At 34.4% G+C, this 27,973-nt stretch overlaps 1 protein-coding gene across 6 annotated transcripts in view; it reads right to left on the bottom strand.

The window, feature by feature from the left end:
- The window catches only part of DMD (dystrophin), a 1,087,789-nt gene that overhangs the window by 628,376 nt on the left and 431,440 nt on the right, over positions 1–27,973 (bottom strand). For 5 of the 6 annotated variants that reach the window (XM_051641663.1, XM_051641654.1, XM_051641680.1 and 2 more), the window contains 7 exons: positions 21,938–22,048; positions 18,723–18,896; positions 15,683–15,838; positions 9,650–9,820; positions 3,998–4,177; positions 1,915–2,043; positions 262–432 (listed from right to left, as the gene is read on the bottom strand). In XM_051641663.1, the coding sequence (XP_051497623.1) occupies positions 262–432; positions 1,915–2,043; positions 3,998–4,177; positions 9,650–9,820; positions 15,683–15,838; positions 18,723–18,896; positions 21,938–22,048 (1,092 nt within the window). Of the gene's footprint in view, positions 1–261; positions 459–1,914; positions 2,044–3,997; positions 4,178–9,649; positions 9,821–15,682; positions 15,839–18,722; positions 18,897–21,937; positions 22,049–27,973 lie in introns of those variants that run through there. The other variant, XM_051641697.1, reaches the window with a different exon arrangement.

The raw sequence follows: 27,973 nt of genomic DNA, 5'->3' as shown, positions 1-27,973 counted from the left end.
GATGCTGCTCATTGTTTATAAGTTAAAGTAATTGTTGCTATGCTCATATAAAGCCAGCTAATAGTTCTAAAACAGTGAAAGAAGACCTTAATGCTAAAACCCCCAAAGTTTCACACTTAAAAATAATTTCTTAGGATCTACATCTTTTTCCAATAAAAGCTTAGCTTTTGGAAAAACTACAGCCCACTATGTAATTGTAATTGTGTACCTTATATAAATATGATTTTGTATGCATCTCCACATGGAAGCAAGTCCTCCTACCTTTCCACTCTTAATTCTTTGTGATATAGTTGCAAATCGCTGGTTGAAGTCTGACAGTTTAGGCTCTATTATTTTCCTGCAGTGATCTCCATGGTTTGTCATCAAGTCTACTGCCTGGTCACGCACAGAGTCCACCTTTGGATGCATATCATTCAGCTCAGCCTTTAAGCGCTACAGTCCGTGAGCAAGAGACAGGGCTTGAAGTTAGTAATAAATGTGAAGAGAGAGAGAGAGAGAGAGAGAGAAAGTGTGCAAAGGAATAGGGAGCAAAACCACAAAGCACATTCAGATAATTATGCATCAGTGTGTAAATCCAGTAGAAATGCATTAGATAACATTCGAAACTCATATGCCTCAAATTTATAGCAGGAATGCATCTACATGTGTGCTTTAATATAACCTAGAGGAAATTAATGGTGAACATGATTTCTAGGCAGCATATTTCAGGATATGTTAAATTATTTTATGTTCCTAAAGCTAACAAAAGCTGCTATGTCCTTCATGCATTATAGAACTGGAAGTACAGTTGTTGCTTTCTTTACCATTCATGCCCATAGTTGAGGCAGGGAAAAATGATCAGAGAGAATCCAGAGGATATTTTTTCTATACATACCATCTTCCTCTGCAAAAATAATCTTAACAATATATTTCAGAATGGGCAGAGGCTAAAAAAGATAGCCAGGCACTCATGAATCGTACACACAGTTGGACATTAAGAATTACATTTCACTGCCTGTATGAAGTGCCTTTGTGAAAGACAAATATATATACCTGTATTGATGGCAAAGACAACTGTACTTTATACCTGATGGTGGCCAAATTGTTAATTCAACTACAAGTCTGTTGTGTAATCCTGCTGAGATCAATGAGGCATTGATTTATGCTCTGCACTGTAATTTCTAAAGTTTTGCTTTAGTAAATGGCATAATTATGTTACTGCTAGGAATACAATTCTGATTTTGATTTGTAAACTGTTCCTCATATACTATGCACCGACCATAGCATTCAGTACAAAGTAAAACCTCACATTAATTTCAGAAGAAACCCCCCCTGCATATAGATAATAATTTGAAGTTGTTTAATCTTAACAAAAAAGGTATTTTAAATGAGATACTTTAAAATTATGCAATGGACCAAAAACCCCTTCTGATCAATATTCTAAGACATTATTACACCACTAGTTCACCATATAATATTCTTGTCTATGGTGTTGGCCTGGCAACGATGCAAACAGTGTTTATAAAATTAAAACAATCATATGACAGAGATATCAAACACAGACATAGAGACACAATAGATGTCAGAAAAGTATCACAGAAAACCAATAACAAATGAAGAACACTGGAAAAAAGGATTTTGTTTGACCAAGTGTGTTTAAGGAGTCTTTTCCAGCACACATAGGTTTAATAAGGTGCTGTTGTACTCACCAGGAAGTCCCTAAGATTTAGAAGAACATATCCCATTTAATTTCTGCAGGGAACTTTCGCAATGCAGTGCAAAATGATTAAGTAATCTAAAAGCTGCCAGAGGGTAGCTTTATCACAAAAAAAAAATTACGTAAATCAACTTGTGATACCTTTCAAAACACGCTAGTTTTGACAGATTCCTTTTCAGAATAAAATTAATGCTTTCCAGAAAATCACAATTTTTTACCTTAAGAATTTCCTCTTTTTGCTGGGACTTTTGTTTATCAGATTCATCCAACAGTATTTCAGCACGATACATCCAAGTTGTGACATTAGCTACATTCTGATCAAAAGCTTCCATGTGCTTTTGATATTCCTGTATGTGGAAAAGGTAAATACTACATACAAAACAGTAGCCAGAACTGAAAGAACAGCTGTAATTATGCCAACGTGGCAAACACGCATACAATATTAAATTAAATTTGTTTCTTTTATACTGTAACTGCTTGTTTTGTGAAATGTAAAAACTGCTGTTTGTGTGCTCTCAGTTTCTATATTATGTTTCTTTAAAAATACATACTAAGAGAGAGAGAAGCTTCCAAAGTGACAGGCAGGAGGGTGATAAAGTTGCAGCAAGACACAGGTGTCTGCAGCTCAGCCAGACTGCTGAGAGGAACAGGAAGCTGACAACCAGACCTAGTGGAGGTGAAGAGTTTCCCAAGAACTCAGCTATAGAACTCATCTTGGAAAGCCACTAAATTGATTCAAGCTAAGGTGGAAATGAAGATGCCCTTGAAAAGTCACAATCAAGAATGGGAGCTTTATATATAAAACTTTTATTTGTATTCCATCTAATTGCTCGGCTTTGACACTGCTTTTTTAGAAAGCTGTTTTAGTTGATATTCTAAGAATTCTTTTTTTTTTTTCCCCTCCTTATTTTAAACACCTTTTTTGGTGAGCTCACTAGAATGACATCTGTGCATATCTCCCTCAGAACTCCAGGTGACCAATGTGTAGTTTGGAATAACAATAAGCAATACCTTTATTGTCAAAAGGAACAGCTCACTGACGTGTTGCAGTGGCTACCACTGGTAGACTAACAAAATATCGGTTTTCTGTGTTTACAAACTTGTAAACTGTGGCAAATATGCATATATTATTAAATTAAACTTGTGCATGTTATACAGTAACTGTAGAATACAAAGTAAAAAGATAGCAGAGGAACACATGCCTATATTAGTCTATAAACTCCTTTATATTTGTTATGATCAGTTCCATATTGAAGCTGAGCACCTACATCGTACTGAATGAAATGCCTGTTTTCCAAATAAAACAGGCATAACCAGGTGCTTGTACTTATATACTGCATACAGCCAAAGAGGTCATGTAGTAATGCTGTAATGGATCACAGAGACATCCGTAAAGTAGTCACACACACTCTAGCGGACCTCTTGCACTTCAAGCTCTGAAAAGTCATGACAAAGGCTAACATATTCTCAAGAACCACTTCAGTTTTGCTTCATTCTCTCAGCACCAGAAACAGAATACAGGATTTCCCAAAGCATTCTGGCAAACATTTAAGACTCCACTGTAAGAGTTCAAGCTGCCATCTCTCCATGGTAGAATTAATTTGAAGTTAGAATGTAGTTATGTGAATATGAGCAGTTTGAAGTAGCTGAGACTGGGATACCTGAATCTAAATTAAATGTGGTTTAGGGATATCACTTTGGACTAAGCTTAATCTGGTGTCCTTAACTAAGTATTGCCTCCAAAACAGGCCCCACAAAACACTGTGCAGTTCTGAAAGACCAAATCATAGTCCTCGAGCACATTAGGAGTGCACTCTCAGCTTCAGATTTAGTCACCTCTGAAATTAATCTAGTTCACACACAACAAAGATACCCTGTGGACCAAACCAACATGCAAGCAGGGACTTGTTTCCTGACTGTACTCCTTTTTCAAACAGAAATGATAATACAGCCAAAAGCAGACAAGGTATCAATACCAAGACTTATTCAACTTACTTGAATATTTCTTTCACTTGATTGACATTCAGACAGTTTAGGTCCATGGGGAGAAACTGCATTTTATTCATTAGGGGAAAAAAAAATATTCCAGGAAATCCCAAGTCACACAGGAACAGGGAGAGCTAACAAACAAGACTCGAGAAATATACACAATGTACTAAATCAGAAAATCAGTATGATTGTCTGTGTACCTATGTATTCAATATGTGTACCCAGGGCACCAGAAAAAGCATTCTTTTAAGGCCAAGCATCTTTCACTGGGCACCCACATTTCCTCTATGTGAACAAATCCATTTTCCTTACCAGTAACAGATTGAACCATTCCTCAGCACGTGAAGTTACTGCTATCCAATTACTGTTCAGGAGGGTGAGTTTATCCTCCACTAGACTTTCTTTTCCTTTCAGCACTGTCTTCAAATTCTCTCCTAAATCACTGATGCTCTTAAGATGGACCTGGCGTTTCTCAATCTCCTTCCGTGTTGCCTACATGGGCACAATAAAAACATGAAAGTTCTGAAAAGTTTAGAAAATTCTCCACAAATAGAACACAAAATATTAAAACAGTCAGTAAGTTCATACTTGAAAGAATACTCTTGCTTCCTATTGGAAGCAAAAACATTTTGTGAAGAGCAGTAAAAGTAAATTGTTTCTCTTTAGCTCTGAAGAAACTTAAGAACATTGTAAATATTCTCCATATTCTCACATTTTTGGTAATAGCTTCATTTTTTAAAGTGTGAATTATCCCTCAATACAGTGTTCAAAATATAGCTTTAATACTTAATTATTAAGCAAGGATCCATATTTTAACATATTCATATTGAGATGCTTAATGTTACCTTGCATATAATAAAATAGTATAGTTATCAAATAGCACATAAATCTTGCACAATAAATGGAACATTAATAAAGTATCATGATGACATCTCAATACTTAGAGAACTCCAGAGAAAATACTCTAGTGAAGTATTAACATTCCTTTAGTATTTTTCAATGCAATCTTTCTCAGCAGAAACCATGTTCTCTCCTGCTAGATTTCTTGATTCTTAGCTATAGAAATGCATCTTGTCACTCCATTCACTTGGGATTTCACTAAAATAAGCTATTATCCATAGCACATCTAAGCTTGAATTGTTAAAATACACATGCAGTGCAATCAGATCAGATTTCCATCAGCTTTTCCCACAGTTATCTTACCTCATATTAATAAATTTAAATTATATGTAGGGTCACATAATTTACTTCTAGGCTTCTAGGTTCCCAGCCACCCAGAAAGCAATCAGAGAGATCCTTCTTCTCAGTTAAAACTCTGCATGTAGAGCATGACTCAGGTGACAAGTTTTTAATCCCCATCACAGTAATTCCAGAAGAAGAAGAGGGAGATAAGACCACCTGAGCTTCACTAGACCAGTTCTTTTCCATTGAAAGTTCAGAAAAGAAGTTGTAGTGTAATATAAATGCTTTGTTTAAGGAAAAAACAAAACCAAACCAAAAAAGGGATGCTTGAAACTCAGGCAGAAGCAGACAATGCTTGCAATGTTGAAAGGCATGTGGACAAGCTTTACTGACAATTCATAAGACATTTTTAGTTGCATACAATAGTATTTTACCTATTTTGAATGAGTCCAGAGGATGACAGGATGAATCAAGCTAGTACAAATAAATGCAGTTCCCTATGCAGCCATGTACAGCTGGAGTGGGATTCACAGCTTGCTCTGACCCATTGTACTGGGCACACTTTATCTTTCAGTTTACTAAGAAATACTAATAATTTTGGGGTGATCTTTTTGTTTGTTTAGTTGGTTTGGTTTTTTACTTGATGTTTCATACAGGAGTGAAAACCATAACCTTCTTCACACTAGCAAATACCAACTAGGAACAAATGACATTTGAAAACAGAAGCTAGATAGGTATGGCTTTTTCTTACAACATGGTGCAGAGAGCCTCTAAGCTATACTTTATAATTATATAACTAGCATGTATCAAATTCTACTGTTTTTTTTTTTTCAAACAAACGAAAATTGTGATTAAATAGTGCTGGTCATTAACATAGGTAGATTAAAAAAACATTCAACACCAACAAATGACTGAAGAAAAGTTTTATGGCCCCCACACTACCTGTGCACAGTAGATTACTTGGAAGTAATTTTTGCAATTTGAACCTCTCTAATAGAAATGAGTTAGGTGGCTCAACTCTCACAGGATATATTACAGAATTAATCAGAAGCTGACATGATGGCCATCTCAGTGGCTGACAATACACGTTTATTTGTTTATTCACAGCACATCTTTTAGTTTTATTGCATTCTGGCCATTGAATATGAATCAGTTGACACAATTTTCAGTTTATTTTCTTTTACTGATTTTACTGACAGGAAATATGTTGCTAAATGTGTTAGGTAATGTAATTCCAAGTACTTCAAGTCAACTTTATACTCACTGATAGTATACACTGTGCTAAAATATTAAACTAAAGCACTGGCAGACTCATACTGCTGATAGTAGGGAGCGCTACATAATTTTTCCTAGTAATAACACCTGCCATTTCCTTTTTGAGAACATGGTTTCCTGGCAATCTAGTTTGTATCAGGCCAGTTCCTGATTAAAATACAAATAAACACCACAATGATAAATCTGTTCACTAAATCAGACTTCTAATTATAAATGGATTTCTAATATACAATATACAATGTTTAATGCTTGTCATTCCACCCATGTCATTTTTCTTACCTACTATAATAGAATCAAATTCAAATGGAAAGATTTTGTTTGTCTCTACTGAGTAAAAAGGCAAGATTTACAGTCTTCAGTAGATTGCCCATCTCATGTCACATAACTCAGCTAAGTTACTATTCCATCCTTAGAAAAATTCTAGACACCATCAAACAACACACTTCTCTTCCTGTCCGAATTAATGTCATTTTTCTTGAACATGATGTCCTACTTCAGATCGACATTGCTTTTTATTTCTACATGTTTATACATTGAAGACAATATTCATATGTATGATTGTTTCATTTTAACCGCCATAATTATCTTTGAAACCATCTGAGTTCCTTTGGCTTTTAAGAAGTCTTGGGTACTGAAAATGAATTAGTAATAAGTGCAGCAATAAATATAACTGCTTTCTTGTGCTGTAAAGAAAAAAGATTATGAGCTCTGGACTTAGCTATATTGACAGCAGCATATATCCAATTTTCAATTCATTCACACTATTGAGTTCTCTCTCCCCCTCCATTTTGCATCTTAGTTTTTCTGCAGACTTTCCTCACAATGGCAATCTGCTGGGCTTAATTCATCTCCCAGTGCATATCGTAAGATCGGTTACTGTTTTCAGCAGCCTTCTTACCCAGGAAGTCCAAAGCCCAAAGCTGTGACATTAATCAGATACTGTGAGGCCTGGGTTCTGGGGACTGAATTATTGATGTATGCTTTTGTATGATGCCTCATTGAAATCCACATAGGAGTATCAGAATCACACTTATTTATTAAGCCCTAACAAGAATTCTCAAGTGTCCAAGATAACATGCAGCAATTCCTGTCTTTCAGGGGGAGCAGATTCTTCAGGGAAACGCATATCTACACTGCATAATTCCTGCAAACACATTTGGAAGGCCAGGACTTGCCACCTATAGTATCTGTTGGATTGCTCAGAATTAAAAGTCTGGTTATATACGTCCATGTTGGTTTATATTTCCTAAAGAGAGTTTTAATAAAGAAATTCTGAAAGACAGTATGTATATACTTCAACATGAGGCAGCTGCTCTTGTCCAAAGTTGTTTGTTTATTATTATTTAAATGTTGCATTGACTGAAGGAAAAGAGATGAGGTGCTATATGAATTTAGAATGCAGTGAAGGCTTTCGGCAGGAGTGAAATCAAAAAACACTTTTTACCAGTTTTTCTTGCAATCCTTTAGGCATCAATTCCTTGTGAAAATTCACACTACTTAATGGAGTTCCTTAAGATTAGTAGGTAGAGAGGTTCTTCTGTCTGAAATATTTTAGTGTTAATATTTCTTATTTTAATTACCACTTTTTACCTTTTTTGATTGTCATAAAATAAAAATATATTGTACTTGTAATAATTGTGAGATACAATAAGGACTTCCCACTGTGGAACTGCAGTCATAATCAGTGCTTAGGTTCTAATTATGCAACTTCTCAAGCATTAAGGTTCACATCTAAAAATTAAATTATATTAAGGACAAATGTTTTTATTTAAACTGCTGTGAAGCTATATACATCTGGATTAACTTTCCTGAACATGCATACAGGAACATGACAATGTGTATTTCTGTTCCAGTACAACTGTACTGTGTAGTTTAACACCACCAAAGATTATTCTTATTTTCATGACTGGGTAAATAGACTTGAGTAACTGGCAGGTTAGTTTGGGGGCACAAAGACCATATAGTTGTCTAACCCATCTCTTAAAAATCTGACACTTGTCCTTTGTTAAGAATTTTAAGATCACAATTTCAATCAAAAACAACTATAGGAACCGTGCACACTTTACTGTAGAAAAAACAGCAAGTGAAAATGAGAGAACATCAAGCAGCAATGGGTCTTTTTAGGGATTGAGCTTTTGATTTGAAAAGTCAAAGCAGCAATAGTCAAAGCAGTAATCGTAAGGTAACAGCAAAAGTTGATCTTAATCTATTTTGAATACTGCTGTTAAAATATTCTCATTCTTACAGACAAAAAAGTGAACAAAACCCTAACAATTCAAAGACTTGTAGACTTTAAAAAAATCGTTAGAAGTTTGTAAGTCATCAGTGCATTTCAAAGTTGAAGATATTTTGTCAACTTCAGAAGCTTGAAAGGGGCACTTGAAGAAAATAGAAAGCGAAACAAAAAATCAAACCAAAGACCAAATTTTACTCCAGTGCCTTTAATCTGCACAATCTGAAAAAAACCCTTAGTGAGGTTGCCTGTGTATTATTCATTACTGTTTCTATAATGCATGGTGAAGCTGTTAAATGTTTAAAGGAATCTTCCTATGAAATAAGGCAGAACTGGTAAATTCGTGCATAAATAAAAAACACAGTTTAAGGTAGGATTTTGGTTTTTTTGTTTTGAAATTATATAGGAATGCTTATCCAAGATTCTGCTGGCTGCCCATAATTATTTGAAATTTTGAAGCTTTGGATAACATTGAGCAGTTTCCTCTAAAGCACATATTTTGGTATGTGTGTATAATGATGATTTGATTTGCTTCTGTTCTGAGTCAGATTACAATTTTATTACACATACAGAATATAAACTAGATTAGCTAGTGTTGAATGATATTGTGCTAAATCTTAACATCAGACAGAGATAAGCAGTTTGATATAGAACTTCTGTGTTCCTCAGTGATTTTGAAGGACTTTTATCTAAACTGAGGCTCTCGTAGTAATTTTCAAAGTTTCATTTTAGGCTTTGAGTTTTAACCTAAAAAAAGAGTTCAAGGTGAAGTCTTATGGAAGTAAGAAGCTCCCAGAATGAAAATGAATGTGATACAAACCAAACAGGATAAGAAAACAAATATACCACCTCCTGGCTGCTATCTGAACATGCGGAATATACACTGTTCTGACATCCTTAATTTTTCATCCACTGCAGCTATTTTACTGCTTAATGCTTTTCTAATCATGAGCAGAATGGGACGAGAGAGAAAGGGATCTGTATTTACACAGATACCGGATAAGTATTCTGAAAAAAGGAATCCTAACTTTAAATTCATCTCAGAGAAGGTTATTGTAATATGAAGGTGAATTATGCTACTGATATATGCAGAAAAAATGTGGTTTAAACTTTTCTGAGAATGTACTTTAGGCTGAGATCATGCCGTAACAATTACAAAGTTCAACTCATTAAAACACCAGAATTTTTATTCTCTTTATCAAGAAAGAAACCTATCCTTCTGTAATATGCCTAAACTGAGATATATAAAAGAACAGTGTGTGTTACATTGTTACCTTGCCCCAGGCAATTTCAGCATCCAAATTGCTAGGCATCCCCTGCACAGCTGATCTCTTTGTCAGTTCCACATCTGTCGCTGCAAGCCATTCTGTCATAGCATTAATTTCTTTTCGTAGCTTCCGGGACAATTTCAAGCATTTCTCTAACTCTTGCTTTTTTTCTGTCACCTGCAGAAAGAAAGATTTTCTTAACTCTTCAATCAAGCTGTTCTAGTAAATTTTATAAACCATATTCTATACATCACTTTTCTATAAAAGCTTAACTTGCATTTTCACAAACCAACTTGCACCTTTAATATAGTTATAGCTTGCCTTAGTTCTCTCAGTATCTGCAGTTTCCTAGAATGCAAACAGCTATAACCAAAGTATGTGCACAAAGACACATTGAGTTTGAAGTCACAGCAGACTAGATAATCTTTAAGGTTCCTTTCAGCCCAAACCATTCTATGATTCCATGACGCCTCCGCCTCTGTTTTGAAGTAATGTATAGAAAACTAATTTGGAACAACTGAATTAATAGGCTTTCCTCAAGATACAAAATAGATGTCAAAGACTTTCAAAGAGTATATTTTCATATTATGGGCATGTAGTGATACTGAATCCTCAAGATTTTTTCTATGTATCTACAGTAGATAGGAGAAAAAATAAATATCTGTCAAAGAACCCCAAATATCTTGAAATGCAAAAGTCACAGTATTATGTCAAATAAAGCAGCACAGTTAACTTTAAGTTTTTAATTTCTCATCATATTATTTTGTTGTTTAATACTCTTTAAATGTAGGGACTTTGCTTAGGAATTTGTAATTCTTTTTCCAAAGCAAATTGAAAAATAAATTCAGAATCAGCAGAAACACATATCATTAGTAAATCCTCTCCATGGTTTAATAACATTAATTTGGATCACTGCAGGACAATTCGTACATTTACATTATATTCTTTGACACATTCCTTACTAAGCTCTGTTGCTCTCACCACTTCATAAAAAAAAATATTTCTGCCACTTTATCGTGAAAAACATTGTTCCCAGCATGCAGTCTGACTCACAGCCATCCTGCAATAGGACTTTTCCAGTCCTCCATTTTTTATCATAGTCCTCTTTCAAATTCTTCCTCCATATCCATAGTCTGTTTTCTCCCTTCTAGTTTCCTCACAGCTTTGTCCACATGTCCCTGAAACCTTTCATCCAAATCAAGTCCAAGGTCACATCCCATGGAACTGATTCCCAGTCTCTTAGATGGGAGTCCTCACCATGGACTTATTTGCAGCATCTTTCTGCCTTCTTCGCAACTTCTGACCTTTCAGACCATCCTAAGTCTTACCCTCCACCACCAGCTTTGAGTCTTCTAGCTCACCTTATTTATCACTTCACCCTGGCAGCTTTTCAGGTAGCCTTTTCATATGGTGAATGTTTTGTGCATGAAGTATTATGGAAAATCTCTGGTTTATTTGTTCAATACTTTTAAGCATATAGCATGGTACCTGGAAGGAAGACTGAGTTTTCTGGAGTGTCTTACATTGCACTTAACACTCTTACCTGGAGGATTAGGGGAAGCACAATCTTCCCTGGAAGCCCTTGAGCATATTCAGGGAGAGAGAGGGAATTAGTAGAGAAGGCAGAAGAGTAAATGGAGAGATCTTAGATGGTAACCTGTGCCACACTAGACATTAGGCAACAAGTAGGTAGAAAATAAAAATGAATAAATTATGTCCTGAAGTTTAAAAAAGCCAAATCAAAGAAGGTGGAATAAAAATGCTCAGTATGTCACTAATATTCAAAATAAATAGTCAATTACCTTGTATGTAATTAAGCAAGTAATCAAGCACAATTTTGGCCACTGATCTTTATTTAAGTAATTTAAATTTAAAAAAAAGAAAAAGGAAAAGAAAAAAGTCTACAGTCATGTCAGGTATCCAAAACTGGTATCATTATCCACTAAAACTATTTTGGGTTTTGACACTGTTTGAGTACAGGTAGTGGCATAATGATCACATTGATTCCTATCTCTACTGCCAAGGAGAGTTTGAGGTTTAAAAATGTAGTAAAATGTTGTAAGGTTAGGTACATGGCTTTTGCTATCCCTGAGTAAACAAACCAGATTTGCCCAGGGAATAAGGAATAAAGTGCCCCTAATCATGTATTATCACTCTGTAGAGGCTTACTCCTGAAATCTCAGAACATTCCTAATTCACTGAACAGGCTTTATGCGCTTTTGTGTATGCCAAATTTACTAAATGAGACCTCAGAATTTACACTCAGGTCAAGAGGTAAATCCCTGGGAAGGACCATAAAACTCAGCTTTTTATAGCTCCATTCACTCATGGAGCCAAGAATTCATGTATGTTTTATACCAGTTCTTCTGATGGGTATTAATAGTCATTAACTATTTGCAAGTACTTAGCAGCAACACAATGCAAAGTGCATTACCCTAAGCATGATTGCCTGTGTAAGAATTCTAAACATCTGGTATACTATAAAATGAAGTTACTGATACATGCCCAAAGACAGAAATATTATTTGTGTTGATAAATACATCTGTACATTCTGTCTATAATACCAATAATTCTACACTATTTCCATATGCCTTGTATATATCAGTTGCTGTTTGTACTTCAAAAGTTAAGATAGTATTTCTAAAGAAAAATAGGAAACAGTGCCCTCTGAAGGCCTTCTGTATCATAAAGTTAAATCAAACTATCTCTATACATTTTCTCCATATTTTAAAGCTATTTTACTTATGTTAAAATAGTTTACTCGCAAGAATTCTTGGATATGATAGGTAAAAGTAAAATGACAGAAGCAGGTATTTCAAGTTGGGGGGGGGGGAAAGGTATTTTACAGTCTTTTAGCCTTACAGCCAGAAATTCCTGTGCAGCATTGGGATTGTGAGGAAAGATCTGACCTTGTAATAGCCCTGAATGCATGCAATATCCTTAGCAGCAAGAACATTATTACCAAATTTTTTTTTTTTTTTTACAGTCCAGCTCCCTGTTCTGATTATTTGCCACAGAGAGATTTGAAACAAGTGTGTGACCACACAACCACTCACAACTAACAAGCTACCTAAGATGAAATACAGTTGTTTGCATGTATACATGTATTCATGCTTATGTCAGAGAGACAGAAAACAAGGGTAAGTGAATACATAACGAAGAACAGGCATGGAATATTTATCATAAATGTAACTACTACTCCATGATATTCAAATGATATTTAGCTTTCTGGCAAATTAATCTCAAACCTACTTACACTGGGGCCACTACTAAAGCTTCAAAAGTATTGATCAGGTCTTTAAACCATATCTGGTGAAAAATGAAGGGCAAACATGTTCTGAACAGTCAAAACTCATTCCTAGACCAAAGAGAGGCTTAAGCATCTAGGAGATTTAAGGTATCTAAGCAACTGGTACTATTCACAGGTAACTATATCAATATATGTATAAGCAAAAAACTAAAGGAACAAGTTAAAAAAAAAACACACCACACCTTCTCACTCTTCATAACGTGAAGAATTCCTAGGTTCACAACGTCTCAAGCTATGATACGCCAAAATACATTGAAAAAAATACTGTAGGTATTGAATGAAATTATTAGAGATTATCATAATTTTCCAGTCCATTTGAGAGCACAGCTCAGCACATGTTTAAATTAAAGCCTTCCACATGCTTAAAAATGTGGTTAAGAACTGTTTCATATACGAGGGTCCTCCTGAAGTACTATATATGAAATCACACAAAAGAGTTTACACTTTAAGATGTGTTTTTCACTCTGATTATAGATTTCAGTCCTGAAACTTAATATTTGTTAGAGCTATTATATATATATATATATATATATATAAAATTATATTTTTTTTTCTTAAAGAGCAGACTTTAACTCAATGCAATCACTTAGGGCTGATAATGGCTAATTGATTCTTTCAGTTTTATTTCTCTGTTTTTTTGTGACCCTCTCTAAAGCTCTTAACTACCCTGCTGCATAAAAGTAAACACAAGAAAATAAATCTAGGATAGCAAAGCTAAACAACACTGCAGATTTCTGAGACCCATTAATTCACAATATGCCTTTCTTCAATTCACTAATGGCATATTTTTACCCCTTCATTAGTTAAGAGAGGTTTCTAAGACAATGGAACCTGTCTGCTGTTACTTTAAACATAATGTAGGAATAAAGGCTACAGTACTTTCTCAATTACTGAGGAAACAAAATCTATTATCTAATCTCAAATAGCTATCCACACCTTAATGAAGCAGACTCTTCAGTTTTCTTGACACTCAAAAGACTGATGTCTCTTAATACCTTTATTTTCTAACAAGAGAACTGTTTGAATTCAGGTGATTCAAATGAGCAGTATCTCTGTCAAAAGTAACATTTCTCTAATTGTTTTATCATATTGTAGTTAGTGATTATCCTTGTGTGTTTGAACCACAGACGGACTCCCAGTGTTACCTCATTTTCCTAGCTAGTAATTATTTCTGATTCAAATAATTTATAATCTAAGAAAGAATTTGCATTCTGTCCTATTTCATACATTGGAAGTATATAAATTTTAGAACAGACAACTGTATCTGTCATTCACAAATTTCATTCAGCCAATTACAGCACCAAATTTAATCCTACAGTTTTTAGCTGTTCTGTGGATAGTTTCAATGAGGGCAAGAGGAATGAAACAGAGTAATGAAGGACAGTTATTAATTGAACTATTTGTGTGAAGTCTTTAGGACAATGCTGCAGCTCCTCTTCAGAGCACAAAGGTCCTTGCAGAAGATGGTACTTCAGGAGCAGGCAACATAATGGATAATGAAGACCCAGAATATTAAGACTTTAGGGATTGACACACAGTGGTTATTTTTTCAATTACAGTCTTGTTAACATTGGTTAGTGGTCTGACTTTCCCACTGTCTAGTTGGCTTTTAGGAAAAACCGAATAAGCAAAAACATTCCATTGTTGGAAAGTGTATTTACATGTATATGAATTGATAAAGAAATATATGAGGTATAGATTGAAATTTTACACAAATAATGACTGTGCTCAGGAAATTAATATGGACTGATTCTACAAGGTTAATTATAGATAAATAACATCATTGGCATCATTAAGTAAAAGTCTGTCAGTTTTTGAGAACTTTTTTTTTTTTTTTTCCTGTAGGTGAAGCTGAGATTGTAAAGAAGAATATTGGGCAATTATTCATCTAGTGCTCCTAATTATATGTTGACATTCATGAGGAGGTCAAAGTACTGCACAAATATCAGATTATTCATATTATTTTAAAAGCTGTATTCCAAGGCAATACATTCCTCATCACAGAGCTCAAGGGATGATGATTCACTTTTGCACAACATGAAGAGATTTGATAATCCCTATGGAATGGAGGATGACAGATGACTAAATCCTGAACAAATGTTTGCTGGTATATGTGTACGTAAACTCAAGTGCAGAAGAAGCAAAGCAGAATGGTACACAAACGTCTCCTAAAGAAAGGTGCAGTGGCAAGAATTTTTGGTCAACAGATTTTTTTGAACAGCAATAAATGGCAATGGTATACTTAATGATCTGTTAAGCCAAGGCGGAAGAAGATCAAGGGGTAGAATTCTTTCTTTTATGACGTAGCTCTTTAAGTAAAATGTGAAAAAAAAAACCAACAAACAACCACAAAAAATATTTAAGTATTTTTCTGACCTGAAGTGTTTTGAAACAAGTGCTTGAGTCATTAAAATGAAACAACCTTCCCTCTCTGACCTGTAAAAACCAATCAACTGGTAGGAAAAACAATAAATTATGGATGAGGAAAGTATATTTTTAAATTGTATTAAAGGAATTTTATGTTTTTCTAGTACGTTATTTTTTCTCAGAGCAACTCAAATAGCCATCCTGATGACTGATTTTGCCTTCATTCTTTCCCACTGTTTAGAAAATGTGAGGGTTTGGAAAGGAACCAATAAAAAAGCCTGTTTGCTTACCATACCGAGATTCTTCTTCACTTTGCCAGTTAAAAAGAGGGAATAGTTTTGTATTGAAAACACAGAGCTTACCTTTGCACCCAATTCATTATATTGCAACTTCAAAGCTGTAAGCCTTTCATCCAGTTCTTTTGGGTTCTCTGTCTGTTGCTTTTGAACAATCTGCCTCCCGGTTTTTATAACCGTTTCCACTTCAGACTTCACTTCACTCAGGCTTTTATATAATTTCTAATAAAATTGAAATATGAAAGAGAAATACTACTATTAAACTAAGTAAACCAGAAAAGACTGTTGGAGGCATTATAAAGATGCACTAGAAGACTTGGCTTTATTTGCGGTATAAAAACAACGTTATGCACCATCTGAGCACCTTCCACTCCCACTTGAAAGCTAAAGGAGTTGAGAGGTACCATGGAATGTGACCTAAGGTTAGAGAAAACTCATCCTGAGTTTGTGCGTGTATTAAAAAAGGTTTATGAGAAAAAATCATCAGTTTCTCAATCAGAATCAAAACACCTTATCTTTACTAACAGTGGCTTTGAAGATTTGTCACAAAAATAAAGTTAGAAAGCTTGTAGACAAGAAAGTACACATCATCAATGATTGTTTTAAGATATGTCAAAGGTTGTTTTCAAATTGATGCACATAATGCAATATTTTTTAAAAAAAAAGATGTCTTCTGTCAACTCATACAGCTTGTTAGATGTACTTTAACTACAAATAGTCACTAAACTCATGTGCATGTCTGACAGATTTTCATACTACTAAATCAAGAGATAGAGGACTTCCCCTAGATTTACTGATTGTAATACTGTTCAAAAAAATAAATAATTTTAGAAATGACATGAAAAAATAATGTAATGAGGTTAAGCCAAAGAATATAATTTTCCTGCACTATTTCAGGGGAAAAACAGCTGTTCAGGAAGTGATGGGATGCAGGCAATCTGTTAACACAATACATGTCCCTAATATTTCCAATGAATGACACTAGGAAAAAAAGAATTCTTTCTTCCCATGTGCAGAAAGCTCGTGTCATCACTTATATGTATGACTTGTTAACTTAAGGCATTAAACAGCCACAAAAATGCCCAATTTTCATTGATTTAAGAAGAGCTTAGTTAAAACAGTTGAACTTATTTTTCTTTTCAATCTAAGAATAAACTCTGCCATAGCATGGAATTTTCACTCATCTCCACTATGGAGAAAGACTCTACAGAGTTACACAGTGTCTATTACTACCATTCTATGATTACCCCACAGGTATGTGAAGAATGGCAAAACTGAAGCTGTTGAGAAGTCTAGCTTAATTCTGTTCCAGCATATTGCCATCATGTGCTGGAAGATAAACTTACTCTCCTATATACTTCAATTGAACTATACTTTTTTTCATCTGTATTTTTTTAAGCTTTTCTTTCAGTAGCAGCATCTCTTGCAGTGAAAACTGTGTCTAGTAAATCTGGAGAGTAAGGACAAGACTTTTTGTTCCAGCACATCTGACAACAACAAAAAAAATCCAAGTGCATTTTCTCCATAAACTAAATTTAATTACGAAGACAATTCTTAACATGGTTATTATTTAATTTACTTAAAGGTAGCATGTATAGAGTCCAGCTGCTTTCTAGGTGCTTAATATGATAAATACAATCTTCATCACTGAAAGTTTGTCAAAAGATTAGGAAGCTGTTGCATGATGAACACTGGCTAACATCTGATGAGACTAGTTTTTTTTTTTAAAGTGGAAACATTATGAGATTCTTTGTAGATAAAGATGCTCTAAAAACACTGTAAGTCTGACATGGAATATGACAGAGCTGCAAAAGCTAGCTGCCAAGTGAAGCTACTTTAATTCAGTACAGGGCTCCTAATTCCAAGACTTTCTGATAAAAACATAAAGTTAAGGAAAACTGAAGAAAAACCAAAGATGCTAAGAAATAATATTCACTTGTTTCATGCTTATTTTTAAACTTAATTTCTTGCTTTTACATCCGAAGGAGGCTGAGAGGAAAAAAACCCCAGAAACATCTTCAGGTATGCCATCGCTCCAGAAAAAAAACCCAAACAAAACACAAACAAAACAGCAAACAAAAACAACAGAAGAGCTGAAGATAAGGATCTGATTAGTTCTGATTTTTGCTGTTAAAATCTCCATTTTATTACTATCAAGCTCAGTGTTCATCTTTATCGTTACTTCCCTTCAACAGTAAAGGGATACAGGATTACAGGGATATTAAAGGGATACATACAGATTTTCCTCATATTATTTAGGACATACTCAGGTAATCTTTTGATCTTCAGCTGCAAGAAAGTTGCAGCATGCCATCTCATGGAAGCTGTAATCCATAGTTTTCCTTTATGTTTTGTGTTTTTGGATAGAATAGATTTCTGCACTGCAACATCTTTTTTGCTTACATCACAGAGTTCCATGACCATAGAATATTGTGGAAAATAGAGCCAATCCAGGGAGATAAAATCATATGTAAGATTGGAAGGGGGAATTAGAAACAGATCCTGACTGACCTCATCACATAGTGAGAGTGCATGACCACCGTTTTGAAGTTCATTGAAATGAGAATACTTTGATTTTTTATTTTTTTTTTTTTATGAGTAACAGCTACTTTGTTTTTCATCTTGAATTCAGGACAACACTCTAATTTTTAGTTTTTTCCACATAAATTCAACTTTTGAACATTTTTCACTGATTTAATTAGCATCCCAAGCTTCAGAGAGGACTTGCCATGACAGAAGAGAACAACATAGACACAGGATAAAAGTTACTGTATGATTTTAAGAACTATTTCACTGTGCTATTATTTCCTGGGAAACTTTGAAATTGAATACTATTTTAAGTGTACAATGTTCTTCTAGCTTCATTTGCAAAAAAAGAGAAGTAGGACAAGGAGGATCAACGCCTTCTTCTCTATCCTTTTCTCCTTGAAAGTAATTTTAACTAAAAAGGTTCCTACAATTTTCATTGTTTAGCTTTGCTCTTAAAACTTTTGCAGAATCTTTTCAAGTATAGACCAAAGACATATTGACATTGCCATTGAAAATACTTTAAATTTCAAAGGCAGTACAGGCAGGAAACAAGTAGACAGCATGTTTAAATATTCACCATGCAATGATCCAACTGTGATTGTACCACTTCCTGCTCAACACTCTTCATTTCCAATCTGGGCACCTGCAATTTCACCTCATCTAAAATTCTTTTACATTCTTGTAAGCGCTGTTCAAAGTTGGCTGGCTTCTGAAACAAGCGGAACTTCATGGAGACATCCTGCAGCTTTTTCTGAAAAGTAAGCATGGTGAATAGTAAATGTGAAATCAAAACAACACTTAGACACATTTCTAAACACTTAGAATTAATTATCAATCCGCACTTCCTTTTTGTGTTTTTTTGTTTTTTTTTTTAGAAAATACCAGAAGCAAAGATACACAGGAGGAAAAAAATTCTTATTTCATCCAGAGCACTGGATACTGCAGAACCAGTGGGCTTATTTACTCAAGTGAAGAAAGGAAGATTTAATATTTTCTAATATGTAATATGTTGTGGTGTGGGAAGTGAAAGGGGTTTTAATAGCTTTTTGTCCCTCAAAGAAACCAAGATAAAGTGGTTGGGCAGTAAGTGGGTCTAGCATAAAACCTGAAATTTAGAGAATAAAATTAGTATCTATTTAATTTTTAAGAAACATAACCTAGAGTAAAAACAAAGGAAATTGAAGGCAGAAAAGCATATGACAAGCCGGACTTCTAATTTCACAATTTTCAGATTTTGTTATCTTTGTCCATACTGCTTGCTCACACAATCCCAACTTCTGGGGGAGGGGAAATAATTAAGAATAAATTAAGATAGAGCATTTTAATTGTCTACTTGAATAAGAACTGATTTCTCTTTAGAAATATAGAACAAAGTACTAGTAGAATAAGTTTTTCAACCATTTGAAAAAAAACACATCATTAAGAAACAGGTAAGTAATAGGAACTCAGCATCTACAAAAACACGATTTATCTTTTTTTATCTTCAGGTACTGGACAGTTTTTATCAATACAGTGTTGCCCGTACCACACAAACTTAAGAAAAAGTACAAGGAATAGAATTACCCTATACATAAGCATGACTAAAAAGGCTTCCCACTTCTATTAGATTTCTGCAAAGGAGGAAAGGAATCATAAGCAGAAGACAATTCTGGGTAACAGAGAACTGTGTGGATTTCCAGCAGTTCCTTCCAAAACCTTCCCCTATAAAATAATGAAACTGAAATCCAGTGGGGTAAGAAATGAAGTTCATTCCCTCAATGAATAACTGAACAACTGAATAAAAAGAGGAAACAAAGGGTAGTTAATAAATGGTCTTTTTTTTTCTCTAGTGTGTTTGCATACAATAAATTCATCGTTAATTAGTTTTTCATCTCTTTGAGACACTTGAACTTGGGAAGTTTGCAATGCCGCATCATATCTATTACAATTTGTGTTGGTCAATACATTAAAAATGATCCAGAAAAGAGAGAGCACGATGGTATTAATGGCACATAAAATGAAAGACATCTGTGAAGAGTCACTGATGAGTTTCATAATACTGAGAATCTTTAGGAAAAAAATACTAAGCAGATTATATTTAATCCATCTAAAAATTAAGCAATACTTATCAAACACTACGTTTGATATAAAACAAGTGGGATCTAAATTATCTATTAGCAATCTCATTGAAGTTAAAATAGATAACTATAATAGTTTTATTATATACTTATATTTATCTCTGACAGTATTAAGAACATATCAGCTCAATTACTTAAAAGAAGCCTAACAAGAAATGTGGGTATTTGGAATGATTAGGAACATAAAGAACAAAAAAGTAAATATTTGCTAGTATAAAAACAATTTAATAAAGCTAGATCATGTTTGAATAATGTGTGCCACTTCGATCATCTCATCTCAAAAAAACATACAAATAGAAAATGTGTAGAGGAGAATGACAGGACAATCAAAGATATGCATCTAAATTTCTCAGTAAGATTTAACATAGTAATCATTCTGGAAAAGAGAACTGAAGGGGAGTAAAATTAGTGCTATGCAGGAGGCTGACTAGCAAATGCTTATTAACAGTTTCTAAAAATTTATGGATAAGGTGACAGCAAGTTCAATGCTTACAGAGGTATCTAAAAATAAAATTAAAAAAAAAGGAAAGACTACTTCACATAACATCCAGTTAAATCGTGTAACTAGCTCTCAAACGAAGTTGAGGATTCCAGCAATTTACAAGACTTCAGAAAGTATTTAGACACGAGCTTTTAAATACCTCCGACCCAGAAGTTGCTCAGTTGCAAATCACTGGGGGAGTATCACATAATGTTCAACTTGCTGTACCTCATCACTCTCTTCTGGCTACTACTGAAGATATGGGTTTTGGGCTAGAGGGATCTTTGGTGAGGAGTAACATAAGAATTCTTAAAAACTTAAATTACGTAGTCAGCTGAATTTATGGCAATACTCAAATTTCACGGTCAACAGGCAAACCTGGTTGGTCTAGATACAGAGCACAGCAACAATTGATAGGAGAAAAGGAAAGCCCACAACTTTTTTTTTTTTTTTCTTTCAATCTGAGGAAAATGTCTTCTTTAGAAGCAAAGGATACACAGTTATTAGAAAGCAAAAATAGAGTTCATGAAATATTTTTAGAAATCTGGCATTCCTTAATATTTTATTACATTAAATAATGTTAAAATATCACTAGGAATTAGTAATGCAGTAAGGGGAGTCAACTTACTATCTTTTTACTCTTAAAAGTCTGTTTACCTTAAAAGACAGATGAGAGTATTAAAGAAACAAGAATGTAATTTGTCTGCTGCATAACTTCCTTCTGCAAAAAATTTACCACTAAATTTCCAAAAACAGCCCTTCCTCAGAAAATAATTAACTTTCACATAACAATTCTTAGCCTTATAGTACTTACTAGGTCTTAAATCACTACGGCAGAAATAGACTTTTGTTTTGCCAATTGTCCTTTTTCCTTATCTTTAAAAATCAGAATGTAACTCTCGACTACAGTACTACAAAGCCAGGATAAATATAGTCACTTAACAGTTGTTTAACAATCGCATTGCAATTACTTTTTTTCATAACTGCTTACTTTCTGTCTAGACAACTGAAGTAATATATTAGAACAAATATACCTCAAATTAGAAATGTTACTTAGTGCTAAAAAAAGAGAAATGCATATGTTATTTATTTATAAGTGAGAATGCTCTTCAGGAAAAAAGTAAGTAAAGACAAATCTTGTAACGTGATTTACCACCAAAGGCACTGCACAATGATGAAAAAGGATTTGTGTACCTGTGCCACATCAATTTGGGAAAGCACTCTTCTGCCAGCATCTTTACCTCGGTTTTGTTTCTTCATCTCTTCCAAATTAATCTCATGACTCGTTAATTCAGATTGTATTTTCTATTGGAAAACAAAGGCAATTATCAGCTGGGTTTGAAGAAAATGTTTATGTTGCTAATATTATTTGGAACAGTTGATTTTGAAAGATATTTTTAAAAAGTATTTCACTATATACTGGGTTATTAGAAGAAACTATTCAAAGAATTACTTGTTCATCACCCTTTTTAGTTTCTCTTCATCTTAAAACCTTCTTCTCCTGCTTAAACCTTTATAACTGAGACTGTGACAACAATGACATAATTTTGCCAAGGAAATTGTAGGCAAAAAAAAATTACAGATTTCTTTATTCTGAAGGAAAGCAACTATCTTCTATTCCCAACTACTAGGAAGAAACTTAAAAATTAATCATAGAAAATAAAAATATAAATAGAAAAGTTACTTGTTTCACTATTCACATTTCTTATTTTTTTCACCAGTGAGACTTAAGAGAAAACTGATCAAAGTATCCTGTATGTCCTAGTCTCATGGAGTTGTGTTACCTCTATACACTTTGTGGTGCATTTCTGACCAGAATCTATGTTCAGTATCTGTAGATATGGCAAATAGAGATGAGATATGCATAATGACATGTAGTTTATTAATATACTAACTTAATCAATTTTATAATACACATTTCTAGTTATCTCCTGCAAAACCAGTGTGCAATCAATCACAATAAAAGCACCAGCTATGTTGGTTCACCATAAATCAACCTTGAACAGCACCATTAACTTAAGTATTATTGGAAATGTAATGGAAAAGAATTCCCATAATGTACATTGATACAACATAGAGTGATTCACACTTTCAATTTTTTAAAAATTTTTTAAAAATGAAAAACTGTTATTATCAGAATTGCTAAACAAGTACCACTGAGAATAATTACCCTATGAAATAAAGAAAGGTATTTCTCCACCACGAAAGGTATTACATGCCATTATCCTACATGAAAAAGTGATTTCAGCTTTATTTATTTTTTTTTTTTTGGTAGACAAATATTTCTCAGATGCACTGAAGACCAGCTATAAAGACTTAACATTTAGCTCCTAAAGCCAAAATTATCTTGGAAGTCAGAAATGTATATACAAGGAAGAAGCAAGTCCGAATGTCAGAAAAATATACTGTATTACATCCAATATTTCAACTGGTGCTTCTGCATCTCATCAATTAATCAATTTTTGGTTGTATTTTTGAGTTTACTTTGTTCAACCTGAGAAACACTTGAGAAACCATATTCTTGAACTGTTCTTATCTGAATAGGTCAGAACAAGGCAACACAGATAAGAGTAGTGTTTAAGCAATTAGATATTATGGGACACCCCATGGATATTGTTCTATTTTACTTTTTTTTAAATTGCTCTGCAGGATAGTAATTAGCTGCTCTGACAGCAAAATACAGAATTAGAGTGAACAAACCGTTATAGCAAACCTTACAATAAAAGTAAGGATTACAGCAAGAAAAGAGTTTTTGTATTCATTACAGCTGCTCAGAGGATGAAAGATTTAACCAGTTCTGACCAGACAGAAGATAAATTATAACACCTGCCCATGACGTCTCCTTTCATTCAATTTTGCCAACTCATGGCAAGTCAGGGATATAATTTTCCACCCCAGAACCAGGGAAACATCTTGTCTATTTTATCTACTGCCTAAGAAGGAAGAAGACTGTCAGTTTTGTTACTTCAGGAACAGGGCCAGGTCACAGGAGATGTGTATTATAACTGCACATTATCCTCCAAGACATCTTAATATCATGTCACTGGACCTCAATGTATTGCATTGCATATTAGTGTCCAGAAATTTATAACACAGGGAGGAACTACCTGAAAGGATGTTGTAACCACCTGAAAGGACATTGTAAAGAGGTAGGTGTGGGTCTCTTCTCACAAGTAACTGGTGATAGAACAAAAGGAAAAGGCCTCAAGGAAATGCACTATGGGAAGTTTAGACATGATATTAGGAAGAAGTTTTTCACTGAAATGGTTGTTAGACATTGGAACATGCTGCTCAGGGAGGTGGTTGAGCCACCTTCCCTGGATGTGTTTTAAAGTCGTCTAAATTTGGCACTTAGAAATAGGGCTTAGTGCTGGACTTGGTAGAGTAGGGTTAATGGTTGGACTCGATGATCTTGAAGGTCTTTTCCAACCTAAGTGATTCTGTGAATTACTTTGCATTTGACATTGATTATGCCACCAAGATCATCAGATTGATAAGTTGACAAAAGCTGAACAAATCCAGATGAGGAAAGATAGAAGTGATACATATATTAACACCTTCTGAGAGGAGACTGGGAGGCCTCATGTCACCTGAACAAAGAGATGAAATATTTCTTATGGGTATCCACTGTAATGACAACGGCCAATTTACTAGTCTCAATTTTATTTATAAAGTTCCACCATGAAAAAGCTAAATATAATGGAATATAGTTCATTAAACTCTGCTACAGCAAAAGGATTAGGTTAAAATAAAGTTGCTACAATTAACCACACTCATCCTTTTTTTTCTTCTGATTTCTCTCTCTCTTTAAAGTCCATTGCAGAAAATCAATTCACTAAATTCCTGTTTACTAATGAAAACCCTGGTTTAAAAAGCCTATTGTTGTACAAAAAGGTTATTTTCACTCTGTGACCATAAAAACCTGGCCAAATCCTCAACATGAATGGCCTGTTTTTCTCCATGGGAAGTTTAATGAAAGACTTTGAAAGGCTTTCCATCCTAAAGTGAAGATTTATGGAAACACCAGGTAATACATTAGGAACAGGTAGTTCCTTGAAGAGAGAACACTTGGATCTCTTGGGTAATACATGGTATAAAAACTGCCATGTAATCACTCAGACTAAGATGTAAAAAGTGGAGTTTCTGTCTCCTGCAAGAAGTTATTTACTAACAAAACTGCAAATAACTATCTGAAAAATATTATGTCATATAAATGTGGTATTTTCAGTAGAGATTTCTTTTTTTATTCTTTTTTATTCTTTTTTTTTTTTTTTTGTCAGTTACAGAGTATTTGGAAAAAAAAAAAAGTGTAACTGGCAAATTCCTGTGATGATGACTTAATTTCTTATATTTTCTTCAGAAAAGAGACATTAAAGAGACTTTGGAATAATGAGACTAAGCATACAAAAATAATCTTTACTTCTGGAAAATTGTTTCAGGCTTTACCTCATTCCCGCTTTTTTCATCATTACACCTTGAGGAATATGAACTGATTTATCTGTGCAGTTGCTGTTAGATTGTTTTGTCTCAATACAGCCTCTTTAGCTGTACTCAAAATGAGTCAGTAAGTAGAAACTGTTGGGTAGCAGTAACTGTCTAGCACTAAATCTCAGTGCCACATGGTGGAGTAAGAAGCACACAGAACTTACATTCAAAAAATGACCCAAGGGAGAAGTTGAACAGCACAGTTAACTCCCCTTTTCCGTCTGTCAACTCTCTGAATAAACTAAAGTGATAATTTAATTTGAAAAGACTACAAGATATAATTTTGTTTTCTCAGATTAATTGTCATCAGCTGACACAAAGATTATTCCTCCTACCAAAGCTCTAAATGGATTTGAATTTTTTAAGCAAATACACGTTGCTCCCAAAAGCCCAACAGCTTTCTGGTTATAAATTCCTCCATAAGTTCTCTCTGAAATGCAACACATATTGCTGAATGGTTTGGTAAGGCCCTCAGCATGGATTAACTGACCCTTACCCAGAAACCAACTTCATTGACCAAAAGATTCCAGCTGTGCAGACACTGTTGTAGGGTATTTTATATGAACTAACTGTTTTCAGCTCTACAAAGAATTGTGCCAGAAGAGGCTCCACAGGAGATGTTGCCATTTAATAGGTGCCTATTCTGCCACCAGCTGGCATGGCCATTCACTGAAGGAATTACTCAGTATATTTATCCAAGTAAAACAATTTATTCCCTTTCCCTCCAATTGTAAAAAAAATCACAACTGAACTGCAGAGAACTTCGATATTTGCATTAAATGTGTTCAGCTGTTAATTAGGTTTTTTTTCATTAGGTCCCACTGGCATCTTAAAGTAAAAACATGAAAGGGAAAAACTCAGCAGCCTCTATGCTGGTTTTCCCACAGTGGATATAGTACAATCAGGTGAACTTGTCATCAGACAATAAAATCTCAAGAACAAAAGCAAGATCTGCAAAACCACTGAGCTGAAATTTTCCCATGAAAATGTGCTAATTAGAGGTTGAGTTTTACACTGCTTCAGTTGTTGAAGTTCTGAATTACTTTCTTTTAAACAGTCTGTGATCATTGCCAATATTGTACCTGAGGACGCACATAGACTGTGCCTGTGGGATATATGAAGCACCTTCAAACTTTCTACAACATCAGGTTCCAATTACACCAGAAAAAAAGCGTATTTTCACATAAATTTTTTCTTATCACAAGATGAGAAATTAAAGTGATATATCTTTAACAAATGCTGATTTGTATCCTATTTCATTAGATAATTGTTTACATTATTCATATTTCAAGGAAGGAGAAAAATAATTCAAAACAGTCAAAGGACAGTGTCCAGGTCTGAGCCAGGATAAAGGCAATTTTCTTTCTACTGACTATTTTCTTCAGTGAACTCTCTTTTAAGCAGCTCACTTACTGAAACTAGCAGCAAGTTTTCCACCTAGTGGACTGATAGAACTCAAATATTTATATATACTGCTGAGAGACCAAGGACATTGCTCCACTTGTTGAAACTGCTGCTTTGGACAGTAAAGGAGCAGAAGAGTCATATCTACAATCCTCCCATAAGGAGGAGCAGACTAGACAGTTGGCAACATTGGCCAAACAGATTATTCCATCCCATATACCTCGTTAACGGTATAAATTCAGGGACCACGGAAGTCAAGTCCCTTCTTCTTCCATCCATGACTTGCATCCAGGGAGGACTCCACCTATCCATCTCTTTGATCCCTAGACCTGTGCATTTCTGACCCTTGTAACTCTACCCTCAGCTCCTGTCTGCTCTGCCACTATCTCCAGAAGTGGTCTTGGACCTTCTCGGGACTGTCTACAACTCAGGGAAGTGCCATGGGAGTTGCTGGGCGTGGGGAGGGGGATAGGGGTTTTGTACACTCCTGCACAAACTTGTATATATTTGTATATATTTTCTTTTATCATTAGTATTGAAAGCTGTCTAGTTCAGTTTTCAATCTGGAAAGCCTCTCTTTATTTGCTCTCTCCTTTCCTGATCTGGGTGGGAGGGGGAGGGGCTAGAGAGCATTTATTGTCATATGTTTAATTGCTGGTCCTGAGTTAAACTGTGATAGGATAGCTAATACAGTTTAGGACTTAAATTGAAACAATAATTTGTCTGAATCTAACCCTAGCATTATACTGATGTAAGAAGTAAATAAACCAGAATTAGTTTGAAAATAAGACTGAATGCAAATACCATATATTTTCTAAATGTAACAACTTTTAAATAGACATATACTTTTTAATTCATACACACACATACATAAAAATAACTGCATGTACCTAGAAGCACACACACTAGAACAGCAACTGAAATTTACATCTATCTACATTGTAATTCAAAAGACATGGAAAATTTCATTTTTTTTAGGAGGGAAAACATTATTTTCAGGGCTACATACATGTAGGTCTGAATGTATTTAGGAACATTTAAGCTATTCCATACAAGACAATATTTTTTACAATTATTTAAAACTTTATAGGCATGCCTGAAAAAGACACAAATTAATGCCTCCTCTAAAATCATTATAAAGCATTAGTTTTGTATGTCTCTGTAGCCTTGTTTGTTTTTGTAATCTGACTTCCTAAGTTTAGGTGGAATTATAGAAAAATTGCTGTATATAATACTGTACCAAATTTTATACCCAAGGTGTTCGGTTTTATTTAATTTGTATTCTTACCACTTTAATGCTTCAGTAAGGTAGATGTTACAGAGGAATGAAACAGTAAAATT

This window comes from Apus apus, chromosome 1 (assembly GCF_020740795.1).
Source record: "Apus apus isolate bApuApu2 chromosome 1, bApuApu2.pri.cur, whole genome shotgun sequence".
NCBI lineage: Eukaryota > Metazoa > Chordata > Aves > Apodiformes > Apodidae > Apus > Apus apus.
The sequence above is the reverse complement of the archived record's forward strand: the minus strand, read 5'-3'. Positions and strand labels throughout refer to the sequence as shown.